This window comes from Heloderma suspectum, chromosome 6 (assembly GCF_057233095.1).
Source record: "Heloderma suspectum isolate Gila_16-S chromosome 6, 16-S_ref, whole genome shotgun sequence".
Classification (NCBI taxonomy): Eukaryota; Metazoa; Chordata; class Lepidosauria; order Squamata; family Helodermatidae; genus Heloderma; species Heloderma suspectum.
This window is the reverse complement of record NC_139463.1, coordinates 30,036,045-30,059,493: the sequence shown is the minus strand read 5'-3', so window position 1 is coordinate 30,059,493 and position 23,449 is coordinate 30,036,045. Positions and strand designations below refer to the sequence as shown.

Here is a 23,449-nt window from a genome sequence, read left to right as displayed (position 1 = left end):
CCTATGGGGGCCGCTATTTGCATACGCGCTTTTTTTTTTTAAAGTCACCTGTGATAGGCTACGTGATGATTAACATAGCCTATCACGGCTGACTTTGGAAATCTAGCTGTGATAGGCTACGTAAATCGTTACATTGCCTATCACGGGTGTGTGGGTTTTTTTTCACTTTACTTTTTTTTTTTGCAATGGCGGCGGCGGCAGCCGGTTGGGAGACCAGCCACCGCCCCCGCCCCTGACGAACCGCCGCCGAACCGCTGCCGGGAACCACTGCCAAGAGGGACATTCAGCCACGGTAAGTCCCATCCCAGAGGGGGCGGGGGGCCGGCGGAGAATTTCCCCACCAATTTCGGGGGGCCGAATGCGTTGGCATTCGGCCTCCCGAAGATTTGGGGAGAAATTCTCCGCCATCCCTATCGCTGTCAAGCATTAGCAGCTACCTTTTTAGTGGTGGTGGTGGTGGTGATGATGATTAAGGCTGCACTCATATACAGACCTATTTGGGAGTAAGCCCAACTAAACTCAATGGGCCAAACTAAACTCAAACGTCTGAGCAGATATGTATAGGAATGTGCTGGCAATCTAGTGGATTAATCAATTGGCAGTGTAATCCTACTAGGTGGGGGGATATCTGAGAACAGAGCAGTATGGGTGTACAAAACTGAATTACCTGTCCACTGAAGGGGTCCGTGGGGGGGGGAGGCGATCCGTCCCTCCCCCCGGAATCCTCCCTGGTTGGCTCTGCTCTGCAGCGAGTCCGCAGAGCCACCAGCTGGGCCCGTCCACAGCTGGACTTCCATCTACTGCAACGCAAATGGCGTCCGGTGTAGCGGACGCCATTTGCATCCCTGCCCTTGGCCATGATAGGCTACGCAAATATTTACGTAACCTATCATGGCAAAGAGCAGGGACACAAATGGCGTAGCAGACGAGGGGGGGTGGATGCTAAAGAACTCCATGGCGGATTTCTCCACCATCCCTACAGAGCAGAAAGGACAGATGAGTGGTATTTTTCTTTATTCCTTTTTTGTTGTGTTGGTTTACTTTCATGATTTCTCTCCCATTAGTTGCAATTAGGGGTGTCAGAGAATTCAGCCACGAATCTCGGGGAGGCCGAATGCCAGCGCATTCGGCTCCCCGAAATCGGTGGCAGAATGGTCTGCCCCCCGCCCCCCCCCCGGGACGGGACTTACCATGGGTGGATCATCCTGGAGGCGGTGGTTTGGCGGTGGCTGCTGCAGCCGCCGGTCTTCCGACCGGCTGCCGCTGCCGCCATTTCCAATTAAAAAACAAAAAAAAATGTGATAGCCTAAGTAAAGATTTACTTAGCCTATCATGGCTAGATTTTTAAAAAACATCATTTACATTACTACGTAAATGTTTACGTAGCCTATCACGGCTTATTTAAAAGAAAAAAAAACCAATGTGCGTACACAAATGGCGGTGCCCATGGGCGCCGTCATTTGCGCTCCTTATTTTGGCACGTCTTAGTCTACGTAAACATTTACGTAGACTAAGACAGCGAAAATAAGCGGAATGCAAATGGTGGCTCCCATGGGCGCCGCCATTTGCGTACGCGCGTTTTTTTCCTTTTAAATCAGCTGTGATAGGCTACGTAAACATTTACATAACCTATCATGGCTGACTGCAGGGACGCAAATGGCAGCGGCTATGGCCACCTCCATTTGCATCCCTGCTAGCCAGCGGCCGGATGTCCGGCCACTGGCGAAGCCGGCCGGCGGCTCTGCAGAAACCCTGCGGAGTGGAGCCAGCCAGCCAGAATTTCGGGGGGAAGGTATGGAGCACCTCCCCCCCCCGGCCAGAATTTTTTTTTGGGGGAGGGACAGAGCACCTCCCCCCCACCGCGAATCACCCTGTCAAAAAGGTAAGTGACTTTCGTACGTCCCTAGCTGCAATGAGGGGGGAAATTATGTAGGGATGTACGAAAGTCACTTACCTTTTTGACGAGGTGATTCATGGTGGGGAGGAGCACTCCACACCTTCCCCCGAAATCCTAATCCAGCCGGCTCCGCTCCGCGGAGATTCTGCAAAGCTGCTGGCCAGGGCCACCTGCAGCCAGACATCCGGCCGCTGGGCAGCCTTCTAGAAAAACCCCCCCACGTACACAAATGGTGGCGGCTACGGCGACCGCCATTTGCTTTCCCTTTTTTTCACTGTTTTCGCCTACGTAAATATTTACGTAAGCTATTACGGCAAAAAAAGGGGAACGCAAATAGCGCCCGCTACGCTATTTGTGTTCCCCTTTTTTTCGCCATAATAGCTTACGTAAATATTTACGCAGGCTAAAACAGCGAAAAAAAGGAAACGCAAATGGTGGCTGCCGTGGCCGCCGCCATTTGCGTATGCTGGTGTGTTTTTTTTGGTAAGCTTGCTGTGATAGGCTACGTAAATATTTACGTAGCCTATCATGGCAAAGGCAGCTATGCAAATGGCATGGTGGCCACCATTTGCATGGCTGCCTTTGCCGTGATAGGCCACATAAACACTTACATAGCCTATCATGGCAGCCTGGCCAGACGCAAATGGTGGCCTCTACTGTGGCCGCCATTTGAGTCCGCAGCGGCCGGCCGAGAGACAAGCTGCTGCTACAGGAGCCGCCACCTCCAGAACATCCACCCCAGGTAAGCTTTGTCCTGGGGGGGATTCCCCGGGGGGGGCGTGTAGTGAGAGGCCATTCCACCACAGGTTCGGGGGGTCGAATGCCAGTGCATTTGGCCTCACTGAAATACGTGGCAGAATTTTCCGCCATCCCTACAATTATGTACACGAGCAGGCTGGCATACATTTCCAACAATTCCTGGGATGTGTCAGAGGAACAGATCCTGTAGATCCACAGCCTTCTCTGACATGTCCACAGAATGCTCCTGTTTTTACTTCTAGTGACATTGGAGCTCTGACAGCAGAGAGGCAAGGGCTGTGAAAGTTTCTGTGGTGGCCGTAAGGGGTCTTGTGAGGTTGGATCTCTCTCTTCAATGTTGGACCCTTCTCTCTCACTGCTCTTGGAAGGGGAAAACCACAACATGCTATGGCCCTTGGGATACCACCTCAGAGACCATAGCATTACAGCCTAAATGTTAATGTTTTCTGTTGGTCACAAATAGGACTGTGCAACCACCACCTCTGGGACATTTAGGTAGTCCCAATACCAATACCCTCCACTCCCTTTAAAGTTTTCAGAAGTTTCTGCATGTAGGAACCTGCAACCAGGATGTAGCTGGTTGGCCACTGTGAGAGCAGAATACTGGACTAGATGGATCCTTGGTCTGATCCAGCATGGCTCTTATGTTCTTAACCTCCAAATTCCACTCGAAATGTCCTGTTAAATATGTAAGTTATTGGAAATCTGCTAATCTTTTCACCCTACTGCAAAAGAAATTCCTTTGAAAACTTGGATCCTAGACTGCATTATATGAAATAGGGGATGTGGGAACAGTGCAAATATCTGCACAATCTCTTCTGATTGTTGAAGGTGTCATAAAGTTCTCACTGGCTGTGAATAAGCAAAACAATCCAAGAATTGAATTTCTAACTTTGTGTTTCAAATCCAGGAAAGCATTTGCTGCATTTCATTCCCCCTCCAATATGTTAATGAAGAAAACAAGGTCACACTACCAAGGTGGTAATAAATTGGATTAAAACCTGAATTGGCTGTGTAAGCAGGAATTTGGGTGGTATTAAACATGTTGGTGGGATATTTATGTCACGAGATAAAGGAATTAAAAAGCATATTTTGGAGCACACAGAGACAAATACAATCCTATAAAATACAGGGGGAACTTCTGTGCAGCACTTAATCCAATTTATACGTCAATTAAGCCTATATCAGTCACTCAGCAAATTGTGAAATGGTCCAAGACAACAAAAGTGTTTTAAACATGCTATAAGATGCTCCTACCTAAGACAATGAAATTCTCAGTGTCTTATAGAGGAGATCCAGACTGCTCAAGTGTAGAAAATTATCAATTAAGTATCACAGAACTCATTTTTAGCTATTTTACTGGCTTTATTTTAGTTATGTCAGAATGTCCAGATAAGTGATCAAACGTTACAGCTAAGGGTGGACGAATGTCCCTTACCTGTCGTCGAAGGACGTTTGTGGTGGGGGGGAGGTGCTTCGCTGGTCCCCCCGCGAAGTTCAGGCCAGGGGGGGAGGCTTCCCGCCTCGTCCCGGCCGAAATTCAGGCCGGGGGGGAGGCTTCCCGCCTTGCCCCGGCTGAAATTCAGGCCGGGGGGGAGGATTCCCGCCTCGCCCGGCCGCGAACGTGAAAGTTTTACAAAAAAAAAAACAACGCCCCCTGATAGGCTACGTGACGATTCACGTAGCCTATCATGGCTAGATCTGCAAAGTCAGCCGTGATAGGCTACGTCAATCGTCATGTAGCCTATCACGGGTGACTTAAAAAAAAAAAAAAAGCGCGTACGGATAATGGCGGCCCCCATAGGGAGCCGCCATTCGCGTTCCTTATTTAGTCGCTGTAGTCTACGTAAATGTTTATGTAGACTAAGGCAAAAATAAGGGCAACGCAAATAGCGTTGCCCTTATTTTCGCCGTAGTCTACGTAAACATTTACGTAGACTACAGCGACTAAATAAGGAACGCGAATGGCGGCTCCCTATGGGGGCCGCCATTATCCGTACGTGCTTTTTTTTTTTTTTAAAGTCACCCGTGATAGGCTACGTGATGATTGACGTAGCCTATCATGGCTGACTTTGCAGATCTAGCCGTGATAGGCTACGTGAATCGTCACGTAGCCTATCAGGGGGCGTTTTTTTTCTTTTCTTTGATTGCAATGGCGGTGGTGGCAGCCGGTCGAATGACCGGCTGCCGCTCCCGCCCCGCTCGAACAACCGCCGAACCGCCGGCCGGACCCGCCACCAGAAGGGACATTCGGTGAAGGTTAGTCCCGTCCCGGGGGCGGTGCAGGGGGCGGGGGGGGTTCGGAGGATTTCTCCCCGAAACTTGTTCGGGGGGCCGAACACGTTGGCGCTCGGCCCCCCGAAGTTTCGGGGAGAAATTCTCCGCCATCCCTAGTTACAGCCCAGCAAATGGGATGAAAGAAAAAAACTTGAGAGTTGTATCTAGGGATGTCGGAGAAATACACAACAGCATCAAATAAGTTTGGATATCTTTGAATCTGACCTGCAGATTCCACCGCGGACCGGCTTTTCCCAAGTTGCATGATACAGACTTGTGGATCTTTCTTTTCTTTTCTTTTTAACATGCCAGAATTTTAGGCAAATTTAGTCATAGAAAAATATGGAAAAATAAATAATCAATGTTTGAAAATGTGCATTTCCTCCATAGGCTAAAGCATGAAAAGCATGCATTTGGGTGGGGTTGGTGGGTGGGATTTGCACATTTTTGCAAGTGTGAATTGGTGCAAATTCAGGAAATTGGAAAACACCCAATTCCATCTATGACCCAACAAGGGAATGAAAGGCACCTGACAAACCATGAAATGCAGATGGAATGGATTTTACAAAATCCGTACATCCCTAGTTGTATCCAATGGTTCACTTCCATGAATGGACATACTTCCATTTGCAGAAAAGCCATTGATCTAGTGGAAAGCTCTGCTAATGGAAGAGGAGAGGTGATTTTTGTAGATCCTCCCTTGCCCCTGCAGCCCTTGCATGACCTTCTATGTTGTTCGGGAGGGTCCTACACCCCTCCGGAGTAGCCGTGGTGGTGGTGGGGCTCAGGGGCTACAGGGCAAGAGGGAATTTTCAGGTTTCACCTCCCCACCTCTTCTCTCAGCAGAGGTGCCATCTGGATCCAAAGCCCTTTCACAAATGGAAGGACATAACTGGACTCAACCTGCATGTTTCAGAGGAACAGCATTCTTGCTACAAATAGCCTTGATGAGTAAATCTATTCCTTGAAAGCTATAGGGGGAAAATATGGCAATGATAACATTTGGTACATTTTTTAGACAGCTTTGCAATTGAGTTTCATTGGATAACTTTTCAGAGTTTCATTTGGAATATGTTTTTGTTTGTTTTTTGTATTGAATTGTTTCAGTAGCTGACTACCCACAGCAATGAGCTTCATGGACTAGGAAAGGAGGAGGAAGAAGCTGCTGCTTGTCTATAGGCCAGGACAGTCTAACTGGCAGTGGCTGGCCAGGGTCTCAGGCACAGGGTCTTTCCCATCAGTCGCTACTGGGTTCTTTTAATTAAAGGTGCCAGAGATAAAACTTTGGACTTTCTGTATGCAAAGCATATGTATGCAAAGTAGCTACCACCAAGCTACTTCTTCACATGGGGTGGCTAGGTGGGTAAGAGAACAGAAGTGGATATGGAAGAGGCCCAATAGAAGAGGGGAAATGCAGCAAGGGATCCAAGAGAGTCAAGTATTATCTTGTTAAGGAAGGAAGGTAATAAAGTAGGGTCTAAAATATGGACAAGTCAACATGGATCACCGAAAAGCTGAAGCACTTGCACACCCACTCGATTAGAGCTAGGGATGGACAAATGAGCTAGGATTAGAGCTAGAGATTAGAGCTAGGATTAGACCTAGAGATGGATGATGTTGGAGATCACCAGGATTCCCCAAACATTGTCTCATCACCTGTCTCATGCCTGATTCCCGCTCGCGTTTGCGATCACTGCTCATTCTGCATGAACAGGAAACTTGTGCAAATTGAGCAGTGATCAATTGGGAGATTTGCACAGCTTTCCTCCATAGGATAAAGCAGGGCTGATTCAGTCTACAAAGGAAATTTGCACAAATTGAACTGGGAATCGGGAGCGAGATGAACGCGGGCATGTGCTTGACAACTTATGAATATTTTGGGTGGACGTGCCCGTGATCATATTTGGAGATTCATATGAGGAATGCTTGCATGTTTTGCAATCAAAAATGAAATAGAGATGTTGCAGGAGTCTGAGAGGGGGGTGGAGTCCAGCGGTCTACCGCCCACTCACACTTGGCTTCCTGGGCCCTGTTCGCTGAGCTGCTGCTCACTTACCAGACCCATTCGCCAAGTGATCCACAAGCACTTGGCCGCTGCCCGTCCCCTTAGTGAGCCATCATTTTGCATAGAACTAGCTGCTCAGAGTTTTCCAGAAATGAAATGTTACATCAATGGCTGCTGTAAACGGGCCATTTACACAACATTACAGGTGCAAATGGTCCATTTACACATGCAATGTTGCATAAATGGCTCCTTTAAGGTCACCACTTATGCAAGAAGTGTATGCTTTGCTGGGTCAAGCTCTTTGTCTGATGAGTCATCCCAGCTGATGTCAGAGTCAGATGTAATAGATGGTGGAGCACTTGCTTTGTATGCAGAAAGTCCCAGGTTCAAGTCTCAGCATCTCCAATTAAAGGAATCAAGAAACAGTTGATGGGCAACCCACTCTTCAGCCTTAGAATTTGGTAAGGGTGAGAAAATCTGTCAAGCTCATCCTCTTTCTTTCTTTCTTTCTTTTTTCTACCACCAAGGTCACTCTGACTCAGGTCTGCATCAGATGATGAGACTTCTTTCTTCTGCATGGAAATGTTAGGGTATTTCCTTGTGCATTTTTTTCTAAATGCCTGCAGTATTTGTATTAGTTTCTTACAATGTACGTGTTCTTCCTATTGACAACTACAATTTTGTGCACAGCTTTCAAATGTACACATACTTTGTGTTCACATTTCAAATATACAAAATAAAATTTGAACACATCTCCCCCAAAAGAACAACAACAACAACATCTCAACCTCCTGCCAGCCAGACTAGTCATTGCTGGGTTAGATAGACAAAGGGCTCATTCACATGCAGCTTTTATTCTGCTGTTGAGATGGCTCAATCATGGAAGTTTGCGGGCTCCTTAGATGACTCCGTAAACCTCCAAGACATCTCCTCATTATCTGCACTAAATGCCCTTTGTTCCATTTTTTAAATAGATCACAGATAATGAGTTATCAAATTACCCCATTATGTTCCGCTTGAGTTCCCTCAGTGAAAAGGGGAAAAGCTGCAAGAAGAGGAGTGAGGTCAATAAAAGATAATGGAAGACTTGGATACAGGGAGGAGGAGGAGGAGGGGGAAAGGAGAGAGGGGAAAGGAAGCACATGACAAAGGGAGTCATCATGATCCTGCTTTTAAAACAGAAGCAGAAAGACCCATTTTGAATGCAGGATTTTAGTCTGGTGTAGAGATACTCAAAGAGTCTGACCTGGTATAAGGAAGTCACTTATAGGCAGGGATGTAGTTGAAGCTGAATATGAAATTCTCATATAATGTAGTGAGAATCTCATTTCCGTTAGTTTTTGATCAGAATGTACCCCAAATTTGCAAAAATTATATTTCAGATGAAAAGAATTTGAGGTGTGTGTGTGTTTTGTTTTGCTTTTTTTGTTTCTTGTTTTTGCTTGTTTGTGTTTTTATGGCTGTGGGAGAAACCAAAAGTGACAGATTCATCCATTCAGACCCAGGGTTTTGAGTGCTTAGCTCATAAATGTCTGGGTTTGAATTCCTATGGATTCAAGCATGTTCATGCTTAGGGATGGCAGAGAATTCCGCCATGGATTCCAGTGAAGCTGGATTCTTTAGAATCCAGCCCCCCGGAATCCGTGGCGGAACAGCCTCCTGCCCCTCCGGCCCCCCGCGGAATCCCCCCGGGATGGCACTTACCTGGGGCAGATGCGGCAGATTCGGTGGTGGTGGTTCTGGAGGCGGTTCCGGCAGTGGCGGCTCTGGCGGCTGGTCTCCTGGCCAGCCGTGGCAGGACTGCTGCCGCCACCATTGCCGTCCTTGCAGCCGTGATAGGCTATGTACGAATTTATGTAGGCTATCATGGCTATCCCCCCCAAATGCAGCATACGCAAATGGCAGCAGCTATGGCGGCTGCCATTTCCGTTCCCTATTTTTCACCGATTTATCTTATGTAAACATTTACATAAGATAGAATGGCAAAAAAAGGGGAACTCAAATAGCGTCCACTACGCTATTTGCGTTCCCCTTTTTTTCGCCATTTTATCTTACATAAATATTTACGTAGGCTAAAACAGTGAAAAAAAGTAGGGGTGTCTGAGAATTTCTCGCCGAAACTTCGGGGGGCCGAGTGCCAACGTATTCGTCCCCCCGAAGTAGTTTCGGGGAGAAATTCTCCCCCCCCGCCCACCCCCCCGGGATGGGACTTACCTTTCCCGAATGCCGCTCCCGGTGGCGGGTCGCAGCGGCGGTTTGGCAGGCCTTTGACAGGGACGGGGGCGGCAGCTGGTCTTTCGACAGGCTGCCGCCGCCACCATTCCAAGAAAAGTAAAAAAAAAAAAACAACGCCCCCGTGATAGGCTACGTGACGATTAACGTAGCCTATCATGGCTAGATTTGCAAAGTCAGCCGCGATAGGCTACGTAAATTGTCAAGTAGCCTTTCACGGGTGACTTAAAAAAAAAAAGCGCGTACGGCTAATGGCGGCCCCCATAGGGAGCCGCCATTCGCATTCCTTATTTGGTCACTGTAGTCTACGTAAAGATTACGTAGACTACGGCGAAAATAAGGGCAACGCTATTTGCGTTGCCCTTATTTTCTCCATAGTCTACGTAAAGATTTACGTAGACTACAGCGACCAAATAAGGAACGCGAATGGCAGCTCCCTATGGGGGCCGCCATTTGCGTACGCGCTTTTTAAAAAAAAATCACCCGTGATAGGCTACGTGACGATTAACGTAGCCTATCACGGCTGACTTTGCAGATCTAGCCATGATAGGCTACGTAAATCGTTACGTAGCCTATCATGGGGCGTTTTTTTTTTTTTCTGTTGAAGTTCACGGCTGGGGAGACGGGGCTCTTCTCCCCGGCCTGAACTTCAGCCGGGCGAGGCGAGAAGACACCCCCCGCTCACATGAACTTCGGGGGGAGAAGCGAAGCGCCTCCCCCCCATCGCGAAAAAAGCTGCGGGACGAGGTAAGTCCCTTCCGTACATCCCTAAAAAAAAGGGAATGCAAATGGTGACTGCAGTAGCTGCCGCCATTCGTGTATGCTGCGTGTTTTGTTTTGTTTGACATTAGCCGTGATAGGCTACGTAAATTCTTATGTAGCCTATCACGGCTGTCTGGCTGGACACAAATGGTGGCCGCTACGGTGGCCGCCATTTGCGTCCGCACCAGGCCATCTGCTCCACGGCCTGGCAGGATTCCAGGGGGGAGGACCGGATCGCTTCCCCCCCGTCAAGGATTCCGGGGGGAGGGACGGAGCACCTCCCCCCCACTGCGAAAGATTCCGCGAAAAGGTAAGTGAGTTTCGTACATCCCTATAACCATGCTGAATTACTTTTGCCAGTTGCCACCTCTTTATTCTGCCAGGCTCCTCATGTTTAACAGAAATATGTCAGGCAGGTACAACATGGTCCTCTCCATGTTGGCATTAGCTTGATCTATTGAATTTGGCCCATGCAAATGGGTGAGGATTTTGTTTCAATTCAGTTTTGATAAGAACATGTGCAACTTTCTTCATATTTGGGATGGAAAGAACTTGAGATGAAAATAAATAACTTGTAGGGGAAAGTGAAACTGACGTGTGTGTGTGTTTGTGTGTGTGTGTTTCAGTCTGAAATCCGGGCAGAAATTCAGACAAAGAGAATTTCAGTATTACCCTGTTCAGATATGACTCTGTTCATTTTGACTATACAACCACTCATAGCCTAGCTACATTTTCCCTATGTCAATATTTTGGCTCCGAAACTGTACACAGCCCTATACCTGAAATATCTCATCTTGGCAGGGTGCTATTACAAAAGATTACTTAATTGCACATTTCTACTGTATATTTGAATTGCAGTAGCATATTAAGTTGTCAGGTTTAATTACTGTTGTATGTTTAGATTATGCCATAGATTATTTAGTTCAGTACCTAGGTTTGCCAACCTGTTTGCGACGTAACGTGACAGGCTACTAATTAGAGCAATACTGAGAAGTCTAACTTTTTTCATGGGAAAACTTGTAGTCTCAAACAGTTACCTTGACCCTAGGAAATGCTGTGTGTGTGTGTGTGTGTGTGTAAGTCACTATTACCATATAACGATTCCGTTTACATTTAAAATCTCTTGCCTTTTGAGACAAGTGATGTAGAAGGGAGAGGAGCGAATTTGGGGCTTCCGCTAACCTCTAGAAAAACAGACTTTTCAGGATAAATACATTGAGGAGAGATCTATCAGTGGCCAGCCATCATCATGATGACTATTACCATCTCAGCCTCCTTATGTGCTTCACTGCAGCATCTGTCCAACAACTGCTGGAAAAAGAATGCTGGGACAGATGGACCTTTGGCCTGAACCTTTTCTCCTACCACCATCTTTCCCTCTGTTGCCTCTCTCATGGGCACATTCATCCCATCTGGCCTCACATCTAATATCAGTGTCTGGCTGGTGGGAGAAAAAAAGGGACTTTGGAGGGTAAGAGCAAAGATTCAGCACTGCCCTTTGATACTTTAAACCAGGGAAGTTTGAACATCTTTGAGCCTGAGGGCCAAATTCCATTTTTGAGAAGCTCTTGGGGACCACCTTCCAGAGGTTGGGGAGGTCAAAGGCAATAGGGGTGGAGCCAAGATAACTAAAATACCAGAATATTTTAGCTTCAAGATCTTACTGCCAGTAACTAAGCCTTAAGAGAGCCATCCATCCATCCATTCATTTATTTGCAATATTTGTATAGTGGTTCGTATCTAGAACAGATTTCAGAGCAGTGAACACAAGAGATAAAACAGTAAAAGGATAAAAAAAGATTAAAACACTAGATTAAAATCATGCTTACACACACACACACATACACACACACACAGAATGCCAATAGAAACCGTGACTGGTCAATTAAAGAATGCTTCCTGGAACAGTGCTGTTTTCAGGAGGCACCAGAAACAACACAGTGTTGGCACCTGCCTGACCTCCAGGGGCGGGGAGTTCCAAAGAAAGGGGGATGCCACACTGAAGGCTTTTCTCCTGGTGGACTCCAATTGGGCCATAGGTCCATGTGGAACCACCAGGAGCAAGCCCTCAGATGATTTTTTCAACCTTTTAGAATGGAAAAAAACCCTGCCCAAAAGCTGGGAAACCACCCGATGATCAGCGGTCAGGAGAAAGGGGGAGGCCCAGGTGTATGGCTTTCTGAGAAATCCCAGAGAGATTGATTGGGACGCCCAGGATGGATAGATTTGGCCTCCAGGCCTGAGGTTCTGCACTCCTGTTTTAAACCACGCCTTCCATTTTCTGTTTTAAGTGTGATTGGGAGTCACTTCCTCATTTGAAGCTATGGCTCTGGTGCCACCATGTGTGGTTTGAGCCCCAGGGAGTCTCAGACCTTAAGTGTGGAGAACATAGGAACATAGGAAGCTACCTCATATTGAGTCAGACCATTGGCCCATCTAGCCCGGTATTGTCGGCACTGACAGGCAGCAGCTATTCAGGGCTTCAGGCAGGATTCTTTCCTCACCCTACCTGGAGAAGCCGGGGATCGAACCTGGGACCTTCTGCATGCAAAGCAGGGGCTCTGTCACACACACCTATGTCCCCTCTTGAAAGGGGTTTCTTGAAAGTCCAAGTGACCTCTTAAATGCCATGCAATCTGGACCTATGCAGAACATTATTCCTGCTTAATCATTATCATCTCCAGAATGTAGACCGAACATTTCCTGATCCTACTCCACTCTGAATTATTAAAGGGAGTCGCTTCCTGAGTATACATCACTTCCTTGACAAAAAATAAATTAAAACAAAAATCAGTTTTGGCAAAGTTTTTTGATGTGAAACAAAGAGATTTTATCTACTGTTGCAAAGATTAAAATAACAACTGAATAGGACCAGTAGGGTGGCAGTATGTCAAAACAACTCAAAAACTGGTCTGTCAGCAACTGAGAACCGTTGCATTTAAAAAGCAGGGTTTTTATTGTCTTTATTTTTTAAAAAATAGACACGAATATAATTAAAAAGCATGTTAACAATGCAATCCTATGGATGTTTACTTTGATGGAAGTCCTACTGTGTTTAATGGGGCTTACTCCCAGGGAAGTGTGCCTAGAATTGCAGTCTAAATCTGTTTTTGCTCATGGAACTATTATGCTGGATTCAAGACTGAAGAATCGAGTTTATTGAATGTGTTCCCTTTCATATCACAGTTTAACCGTCTCTGTGGGTGACTTTATGGAATCATTTTTGACAGGAAGATGTCACCTCACATTGATTGTTCTGTGCCATTCATGTACGGCTAAAGCTTTCTCAGGAAGGTGCCCCCTTCCACATTGTCAGATTTATTATTCACCACACACTACAAAGCTATTTCAAAAATGTGGTAAATTATCCATGGAACCATCTGATGGCACCTTCAGAAGCAACCTCCTTCCTTTATCTATGAAAATAATTATTTCTTCCAAGTTCTTTCTCTGCCTCTTAGATAGCATTCCTCCACCAGGAGAAACAATTAAATTTCTGCACCAAGTGCCTGTGTCAGACTTTTTTTTTATTAGGGCTGTGCACCGCTTTGGCCCAAAGCCTAAACTGTGAGCCAAAATGGGGTGTTTCGGCTGCTTCCAAGGTGAGGCAGAGGGGCCATGAGGAGGCACAGAGCAGATTGGATTGCTCCAATGTGCTTTGGCATTCTTTGGAGCTCCCTGGAAGCCCAGCCACATGGCCACCACCCAACCCCCGGCTCCTTACCTGGGCCCTTGGAATGTGCACTGGCAGCCATCTTCTTGTTCCAGGGAGTCACCATTTTTAAAATGGTGACTCCCTGGAGCAAGAAGATGGCTGCCAACTTGCATCCTGAAGGCCCTGGAGCTGACAGTGATAACGGCGGCGGTTCCCTGGAACAAGAATACGGCTGCTAGCGCACATCCCGAGGCCCAGGTAAGGAGCTGGGGGCTCATATGGCACATCCAGGGTGTGGGGGGCAAAGCAGCCCCCCCGAATCAGCCCAAAGCAAATTGGGCCTGCCCTGGAAGCCCTGAAGTGGTCTCTGAGGCCTATTGGGGGGTTCCTGCACAGCCCTAATTTTTATGTCTGAAGTCATTCTCCTCATTCTTATTCTTATTTTAATGACACTTTGAAATGGACTGAGGGTCAGCCCTGCTAGGAGGAAGCAAACTGTTTTGGGTGGCTCCATGAAGAGGAGATAGTTGAAGGTGGTAATCAGTGACTCAATGGAGGAACAAGAGCTTTTAAAGTGATGTCCCTCATGAGCATCGGTGGAGGGCATGATTTGGGTTCCACTTCAGGCAGCAAGTTTTCTTGGCTGGGCACTCTATGGAACTTTTAGAAAACTATAAGGCATTTTGCTGGTTGAGGTGAAGGACAAGATGGTGCCCTCCATTCCACATAGAGAAGCAACAGGTTGGGTAGTTGAATCTCACTTCAACACTGCTGACAGGACAGTATCATTCACCATTCCTGAGCACAAGAGACTAACCTTGGGGGTACAGGCCAAGCCATGTAGCACACGCCATCTTGCTACTGGTTCCTGTTTCCTGGCCAGTTCCCTGCTCCACATCATGTGATGCCTGACATGGCCACTTCCTTCTCCTTAGTGATAGGGCTGGCCCTGGTAAAATGGAGGCCTTTCCAGAATTTTTTGCCCTAAGAAACGGATTCCTATCATAGTAACAGTGCCCTCTTTTTTGGTCATTCTCCCAGTCCCCAGGATTAACTGTACAGCTATCAGTGTAGTGTAGGGTTGCTGGAGAAAGTTGAGACAGACTGAAATGAGTTCAGATTTCTAAGAATCCAACCTGTGGAATCTGCTGCGAACTGGCCTCCTCAAGCTGTGCAGAGTCTGTGGTCTTTGGGATCAACCCCCCCCCCCGCCCCCGTTTCCCAAAATTTACACAAATTTATTTGTAGGGCAATATGCACGTTTCTGCTGAGACATATGCCATTCTGGAAAATCTATGTGGGGAAAAGTTTAATGGGATGGGGGCCAATATGCTAAATGTTATGTACTAACATAAATTACAGAAATTGTTGTGAACCCTCTTATGGATTTTTCATCATATTTTTCTGCATAACGGGAAAAATGGAATCTGTCTGTGAACAGACACTAGAATGAGTGACACTGAGCAATCCATGAAAAACACACAGAATGGATTTCACAAAATCTGGACTTCCCTGATGTAGTCAGATTCTTTTCAGAGTCCCCTTCTCCCCCTAATCTTTGTTTTGGCACAACCAGTGTGGTATAAAATCTCCTGAATGATAATGAAGAAACGGGCAGGCCATTTAGGAAAGCAGTCCGTTCCCAACTCATTCTCAGGTAGAGATGTACGAAAGGCACTTACTTTTCGCAGATTATGTTTATGGTTGGGGGGGAGGCACTCCGTTCCTCCCCCCCCCCCGGAATCCTGGCCGGCTGGCTGTGCTCCACCAGCAGCCGGACATCTGGCCACTGGCTAGCAGGGATGCAAATGGCAGCGGCCGTAGCTGCTGCCGTTTGCGTCCCTGCAGTCAGCCATGATAGGCTATGTAAATGTTTACATAGCCTATCACGGCTGACTTAAAAAACAACAACAACGCGCATACGCAAATGGCAGCGGCCATGGCCGCCGCCATTTGTGTTCCTTATTTTGGCACGTCTTAGTCCACGTAAACATTTACGTAGACTAAGATGGCGAAAATAAGGGGAATGCAAATAGCGTAGCAGACACTACGTAAATGTTTATGTAGACTAAGACGTGCCAAAATAAGGAACGCAAATGGCGGCGGCCATGGCCGCCGCCATTTGTGTACGCGTGTTGTTGTTGTTTTTTAAGTCAGCCGTGATAGGCTACGTAAAGATTTATGTAGCCTATCACGTTTTTTTAAAAAACCTAGCCATGGTAGGCTATGTAAATCTTTACGTAGCCTATCACTTTTTTTTTTTAAAAAAAACTGGAATTGGTGGCAGTGGCAGCCGGTCGGAAGACCGGCCGCCTCAGCCACCGCCACTGAACCACTGCCGGAGCCGCCGCTGGAGCCGCTGCCACCAGGAAGATCCACCCAAGGTAAGTCTCGTCCCAGGGGGGTGGTGGGGGGGTGGCAGGCCGTTCCACCACCGATTTTGGGGGGCCAAATGCGCTGGCATTTGGCCTCCCCAATATCCATGGCGGAATTTTCGTACATCCCTATTTTCAGGTAATTAATATTAATCTTTCCCGAGAGTAGGACAAATCTTGACTCTTTCACAAAATTAAAGGTGGAGGAGGAGAGGCTCGAATTATAAGAACTTTGTCATACTGAAGGTAATTTTAAAGGCAGGTCTAAAGTATAATCCCAGCCTGCCTACAGAAATCCCAACCTTTGGATGGATGAATCTGTCCGTTCTGGTTTCTCTCAGTTTTTGTTTTTTCCAATCTTAAGTTTGGTTCATCGTGAACCTTTTCTTTTTAATGTATAAAAAATAATATGCATTTTTTTGCACATTTCTCCTAATACATGCATTTTTGTACCACATTTTCTTAATATACACATTTTTCTTGCAAGCAAACTTCCTAATAGAATTTTGGTTCAAATTGTTATTTTTATGTTATTTATGTTATTTATTTGTTTATTTGTGTTTAATAAACATTTCCATTGTACAGTCATTCACAATATTGTCCCTGTCAGTTAATATTTGCTTCTATTTTCTTAACATAATGCCTTTTGAAATAGTATTTTCACTGACATATGTATTTTTGTGTATATATTCCCTTGATATGTGCATTTTTGTATGCATTCTTTGACAGGAGAACTCCATTCCAAGATTTGGAGAAGTGCGGGTTTTGAAGGATAACTGCATTTTGGTTCGCATGTTTGTTTAAAAGTGAAATTAGGAAAAATTGCATTAATATGTGAACAGAACAGATTTCTCCCCTGTCCCTATCCCAACACCTAGTCTCTGATTCAGCAGGAAATATTCTGAATGTCTTCAGGGGACAAGGTCTAAGATTGCACTTGAATAGAGGTATGGGTTGGGGGCTAGGGATGTTGGAGAAATCTGCAACAGAATCAAATTAGTCTGGATTTCTATGAATCTGACTTGTGGATTTCACAGCAGACCAGCTTTTCCCAAGTCACACAGATTCTGCCAACTTTGGGACTTACCCCCCCGCAAAAAAAACCTTTCCAGAATTATATGCAAAAAATACACATAATAAAAAAATACACATAATAAAAAAAACAGCTGGAAATGTGTATTTCCCCTGTAGGCTAAAGCATGAAAATGTGCATGGGGGGGGGTGTGGAATTTTGGGCTGGATTTGCACATTTCTGCAAGTGCAAATTTCTGCATATGCGAATTTGCACAAATTCAGAAAACTGTAAAAATTGTAAAAACAAAAATCCGATTCTGTCAATGAGTGGATGACTTTGAAGGATAATAGCTCCCAGTGGCAGTGGGGAGCATGAATGCCTAAGCTGAGAAGTGGAGCAAACACTTTGCCCCAGTTCATATTCTCGACCTGTGAGTAGAGAGGTGTTCTGGCTCATCTCTAGTTCTGCTATGTGAGATATGAGGTCTGCCTTATTCATTTCACTGGGGTGCTTTTAGCTGCTTCCCCCACTTACCTGTTGATGGACTTAGCTTAAACTGCAAGGAACGTATGTTCAGAGTAGCCAGGATTGATTTTGTATCAACTAGGGTTTGATCACCAGGACCTCTGGCATGGGCTGAGACAATGGCACACATACTACAGTACTTGATGTTGGCTGCCTTCAGATCTGCACAGGAAAGTCCACTGCCCTGGCAAGAAAAAGTTGGGGGGCACAAGTCATTGGACTAGGAGCACTGAAAAAAGTCAAGCTTTGAAAAAAGTAATGCATGCAGAAACCATGAAACCTTTTCAAGGTTTCTTGAGTCCCATAAACATAGCTCAGCCCATAACTAGAGACACTGCCACAAATTCCTAACATCCCTATTGGAAATATGAAAATGGTAATGCTTCAGAACAAGGGGCAGATTTCAGATTAAGGAAAGGCTTACGACTCTAGCCTAGCAAGAGGCCATCAGAACTTTTGACCAGAAAACCAAGATAGTGGAGAACTTCCCCATAGAAAAGGGAAACTTGACTTCGATTCCTGCATTGAGCAGGGGGTTGGACTCGATGGTCATATAGGCCCCTTCCAACCCTACTATTCTATGCTTCTATGAAATAAATAGAGAACATGAGATTTATTTTTTTTCCCCCAGGTGTGGGATGTGTTCCACTGCCAGGTTCAAGTGGGAGTCAAAGGATTTGTGAGGTTTTTCTTGGCACTTCATGCAACAGCTTCAGAATGAAAACTCAAGTTCCAAAGAGAAATCCAAGGATGGCCATCCCTGGTGGATGAGATCAAAGCCATCTAGGATGTACTTTCTTTCTTCAGACATGAAGAACAAGCACAGCCAGACCAATCTGTGCTCAGTTTATACTGGAGTGGCACTTGGGTCGTGATACCTTTGGCAAGAATGCTGGGCAGGATCCACTTGTGGTGCACATGCAGCCTGTGCACCTTTCTTATGCAAGCTCTCCATCAAATGACACAAAAAAGCACGGTCAGTCCAGTGTAAAAGACACCCTGCACGAGGCTGGCTGAACATGTTCATTGGACTGAAAGCCAAGCAGCGACCATACTGCAGACAGATGTCAAGGGAGATCAGAGCTCTTCTCTCATCCCATGAAATATATCTTCTTTTGGGAGGACTATGGAAGACAATAGCGGAGCCACCCATGTTGACCATCATGGGGGGGGAGGGGGGTTCCTCAATTTTTGGCAGAGATTTAGTTCCCAATAACCTCCTTAAGTTATGCCCCAGGCATATTGTAACTCTTCTTCTTGATCAGTTCAGCTCAGAATCCTGTTTCTATTACTTGTGGAAATCCCAGATGCCCCCAAAGGAAAGAGAAAAATCATGTTCAAATGTGGAAAACCGTCTTCACTTCAGTAGACAACAGTTATATTAAATGTATAATTAATGTGTAGGGATGGTGAGGGTGCCTGGTTGGGGCTCAAAGCCCAGTGAGAAATTACCTGCTTGTCCCCCTCCCCAAATGCCAGTCCATGGACCCCAGCACCAGCCAAGCTCGGCATGCACAGAGCTGTGCAAGTACACGGGCATCCACTCCCTCAACAAGCACCATTTTCCACTCAAATGGCTGCTTATTCTTTTCCATAAGTATGCCATCTACGCAAATAGGCACCTTAAAAGGGGAATGTCCACAACGTTACAGACATAAATTGCCCCTTTAAGGCTCCCATTTGTGTAGATGGCATACTTAAGGAAAAGAACGAGCAGACATTTGAGTGGCAAATGGTGCTCCAAGAGGGAGCAGATGCCTGGACACCACTGCCAAGCACCCCATGAACTGCCCTGCAGCTCGCCCCATGCTGCTCGCCTCAGTTGAGTAAGTGCTGGGAGTTTGGTGAGCGCTGCATGGGGCAGGCACAGGGTGGTCTGTCCATCCCTACTAACATGAGGTCATATCTTGTGAGGTCATCCCTTGGGGAGTGTTGGATATTGAAGATCTCATCTCATTATAGTTACTTTGAGTAAGGGTTGAGTTCCATATTATTTCCATGCTTCTAAAATAAAAGAAATTGTCAGGAAAGAAGATCAAGGAGAAGTGTCATACATAAAGGAGATGTATACCTTCAGTAAGGCTAGTTTGGGGAAATTTTGGATGAATTCCCATTCTCTCTGGAGATATTCAAGAGATCCAACAAAGACAATATATTTCAGTTCATTGAGTGTGAAGTTACTGGCTCGTAGAGGCATCACGAAGTTACGTAGTCCAATCAGTGTTGAGGTAGCATCTCCAAAAACGCAGACAACAATGTGATCACGCAGACTACTGAAAAGCTTCTTGTTGCGCCTCTGAAGAGGACAAACAGAATTATGCATAGAACTGAGTAGGGATGTACGAAAGTCACTTACCTTTTCGCAGCTTGGCTTCGCGGTGGGGGGGAGGCGCTTCACTTTCCCCCCCGAAGTTCAGGTGAAGGGGGGGAGGCTTCCTGCCTCGTCCGGCCAAAATTCAGGCTGGGGGGGAGGCTTCCCGCCTCGCCCAGCCGAAATTCAGGCCAGCGAGAAGCATCCCGTCTCCCTGGCCGCAAAACAAGAAGTAAAAAAAAAAAAAAAGACCCCGTGATAGGCTACGTGACGATTTATGTAGCCTATCATGGTTAGATTTCCAAAGTCAGCCATGATAGGCTACGTAAATCGTCACGTAGCCTATCACGGGTGACTTTGAAAAAAAAAAAGCACGTACGCAAATGGCGGCGGCCCATGGGCGCCGCCATTTGCGTTCCTTATTTTGGCACGTCTAGTCTACGTAAAGATTTACGTAGACTACAGCGAAAATAAGGGCAACGCAAATAGTGTTCCCTTATTTTCGCCGTAGTCTACGTAAATCTTTATGTAGACTAGACGTGCCAAAATAAGGAACGCAAATGGCGGCACCCATGGGCCGCCGCTATTTGCGTACGCACTTTTTTTTTCCAAAGTCACCCGTGATAGGCTACGTGACAATTTACGTAGCCTATCATGGCTGTCTTTGGAAATCTAGCCGTGACAGGCTACGTAAATCGTTATGTAGCCTATCACGGGTGTGTGGGTTTTTTTTACTTTAGTTTTTTTTTTTTTTGCAATGGCAGCAGCGGCAGCTGGTCAGGAGACCGGCCGCCGCCCCCGCCCGCGATGAAGTGCCGCTGAACTGCCCCCGGGACCCGCCGCCGGGAGGGACATTCGCCAAAGGTAAGTCCCATCCCGGGGGGGGGCAGGGGGGTGGCGGAGAATTTCACCGCCGATTTCGGGGGGCCGCATGCATTGGCGCTCGTCTCCCTGAAGATTCGGGGAGAAATTCTCCGCCATCCATAGAACTGAGTTGATGTTGTTGTTGTTGTTATTATTATTATTATTTTCTTCAAGGATTCAGGAAAACTTGAACCATTCTTAGGCTTGGAAACAGATACCTGATAGAAGATCATACACTACATAAAATCAAACATGCCACTTTCATGGGCCTTGGACCCTGGCTAAAATGTTAACAACAGTGCTTGTGCATAATTGGTACTGAGACCAGGTTTTAGGGAGCCCTTCAATAGGAACTAATGAATGTGTCAATTTTGTTTTCTCCTGGTTTCTTACTTTTCCATTCTTAATTTCAGTTTGTCCCTAACTTTGAGAATTCTTTTTTTCTTTACATTTGCATGAAAATGTATATGCATTTCTCTAATGCATACATTTTAATGCAATTCTGCCTAATATACATGTTTTGCAAACCATTTTCCCAATATCATGCATTTTAACATTATTTTCTCTAAAATACTTTTTTGTGCATTTCCCCCTAATATATATATTTCTGTACACAGTTTTAGGGGGGAACTCCATTGCAACATTCATAGAAGTATGAATATTGAAGGATAATTGACTTTCAGTTCACATATTAGTTTAAAAGTGTGAAATCAGCTAAGTTTCCATTAGGGATGTACAAAAGGTACTTATCTTTCGGGGATTATGCTGATGGTGCAGGGGGAGGCATTCCGTATTAGTTTAAAAGTGTGAAATCACCTAAGTTTCCATTAGGGATGTACAAAAGGTACTTATCTTTCAGGGATTATGCTGATGGTGCAGGGGGAGGTGTTCCGTCCCTCCCCCCGGAATCCTCGCCGAGGGGGAGGCGCTCCGTTCCTCCCCCCCTGGAATCCTGGCTGGCTGTGCTCCGCAGTGATTCTGTGGAGCCGCCGGCCAGCTCCGCCAGCAGCCGGACATCCAGCCGCTGCCTAGCAGGGATGCAAATGGTGGCGGCCATAGCTGCCGCTGTTTGAGTCCCTGCAGTCAGCCATGATAGGCTACGTAAATCTTTACGTAGCCTATCACGGCTGATTAAAAAAAAAAAAATGCACATATACAAATGGCAGCGGCCATGGCCGCCGCCATTTGCGTTCCTTATTTTGGCACGTCTTAGTCTACGTAAACATTTACGTAGACTAAGACGGCGAAAATAAGGGGAACGCAAATAGCGTAGCCGCCATTTGCGTACGCGTGTTTTTTGGTTTTTTTTTAAGTCAGCCATGATAGGCTACGTAAAGATTTACGTAGCCTATCACGGTGTTGTTGTTTTTTAAATCTAGCCATGATAGGCTACATAAATCTTTACGTAGCCTATCACGTTTTTTTTTTTTTTAAAACCTGGAAATGGCGGCAGCGGCAGCTGGTCGGAAGACCAGCTGCTGCAGCCGCCACCGCCGAACCTCCGCCGGAGCCACCGCTGGAGCCGCCGCCGCCAGGAAGATCCGCCCCAGGTAAGTCCCATCCCGGGGGGGTGGGGGGGTGGCAGGCCATTCCACCACTGATTTCGGGGGGCCAAATGCGCTGGCATTCGGCCTCCCCGAGATCCATGGCGGAACTTTCGTACATCCCTAGTTTCCATTAAAATGCAAACTTGAACCAATTTTCCTCCATCCCTACCCTTCAGCAAGATGTCCTTTCATCATGATAACTGTAACTGCTGCCCATTTGCTTAGTTTCTCCCTCAGGGCTCAATGTACACCACCATCCAGAGGGAAGGAGTAAAGTGAGCTCCTGACACTGCTCATTTGTTTGAAGAGGACACATGGAAAGGTCCATCTAGTGCCAAAACAACATTAAAGGCGGGTATTCCATGACGGAAAGACCAGTGCTGAAAAAGCCCTCTCTCACACAGCCACACACCGTGTCTGAACTAGGGATGGGTGGAATGCTTACCCTGTTCTGGGGGGGGGGGTCCACAGGGGGGGAGGCGATCTGTCCCTCCGCCTGGAATCCATCCGGGCTGGGTCTGCTCTGTGGCAATCCTGCGGAGCTGGCCGCCAGTTCCACTCCGCTGGCTATACGGCCGGCCACCGTTGCCATGCCGTATTGTTGGGGTAGGGTAAGTGAGTCTCCGCACACCATTTACGGCTGCATTTAGGCTAATATACCAGCTTTAGAGCCACAAATGGTGCTCACTATGCCATTTGCATCCCTGTTTTTTGACATGATAGGTTATGCAAATATTTGCATAGCCTATCGTGGGGAAAAACAGGCACGCAAATGGCGTAGTGGATGCCATTTGCAGCCATAAAGCTGGTAGATTAGCCTAAATGGGCTAATCTAATCTAATCTATCTAATTTATCTAATCTAATCTAATCTAATTTATGCATTTAATGCATAAATGGCTGCATTTAGGCTAATCTACCAGCTTTACGGCCACAAATGGTGTCCACACTATGCCATTTGCGTCCGGAGACTCACTTACCCTACCCCAGATACAGCACAGCAATGGCGGCCAGCCATATCGCCAGCGGAGCGGAGCCAGCGGCCAGCTCCACAGGATCAACATGACGAGGGAGCTGACCTGCATGGATTCTGGGAGGAGGCAGAGGTGAAATTCTCCCCCATCCCTAATCTCAGTTGGAAGGAGCATGCGGAGAACGTCCTCAGCATTATCTCAAAGCTCAGATAGGCACATATCAGAAGAGGCAATCCTTCAAATACCAAAGTTC

At 46.5% G+C, this 23,449-nt stretch overlaps 1 protein-coding gene across 1 annotated transcript in view; it reads right to left on the bottom strand.

Annotated features, from left to right (window-relative positions):
* KCNU1 (potassium calcium-activated channel subfamily U member 1) overlaps nucleotides 1–23,449 on the bottom strand; it is a 166,534-nt gene that overhangs the window by 20,869 nt on the left and 122,216 nt on the right. Inside the window, exons 20-21 of the mRNA XM_084807247.1 lie at nucleotides 19,574–19,798; nucleotides 17,512–17,686 (exon numbers count right to left, since the gene is read on the bottom strand). Coding sequence (XP_084663373.1) covers nucleotides 17,512–17,686; nucleotides 19,574–19,798 — 400 coding nt within the window. The remainder of the gene's footprint in view (nucleotides 1–17,511; nucleotides 17,687–19,573; nucleotides 19,799–23,449) is intronic.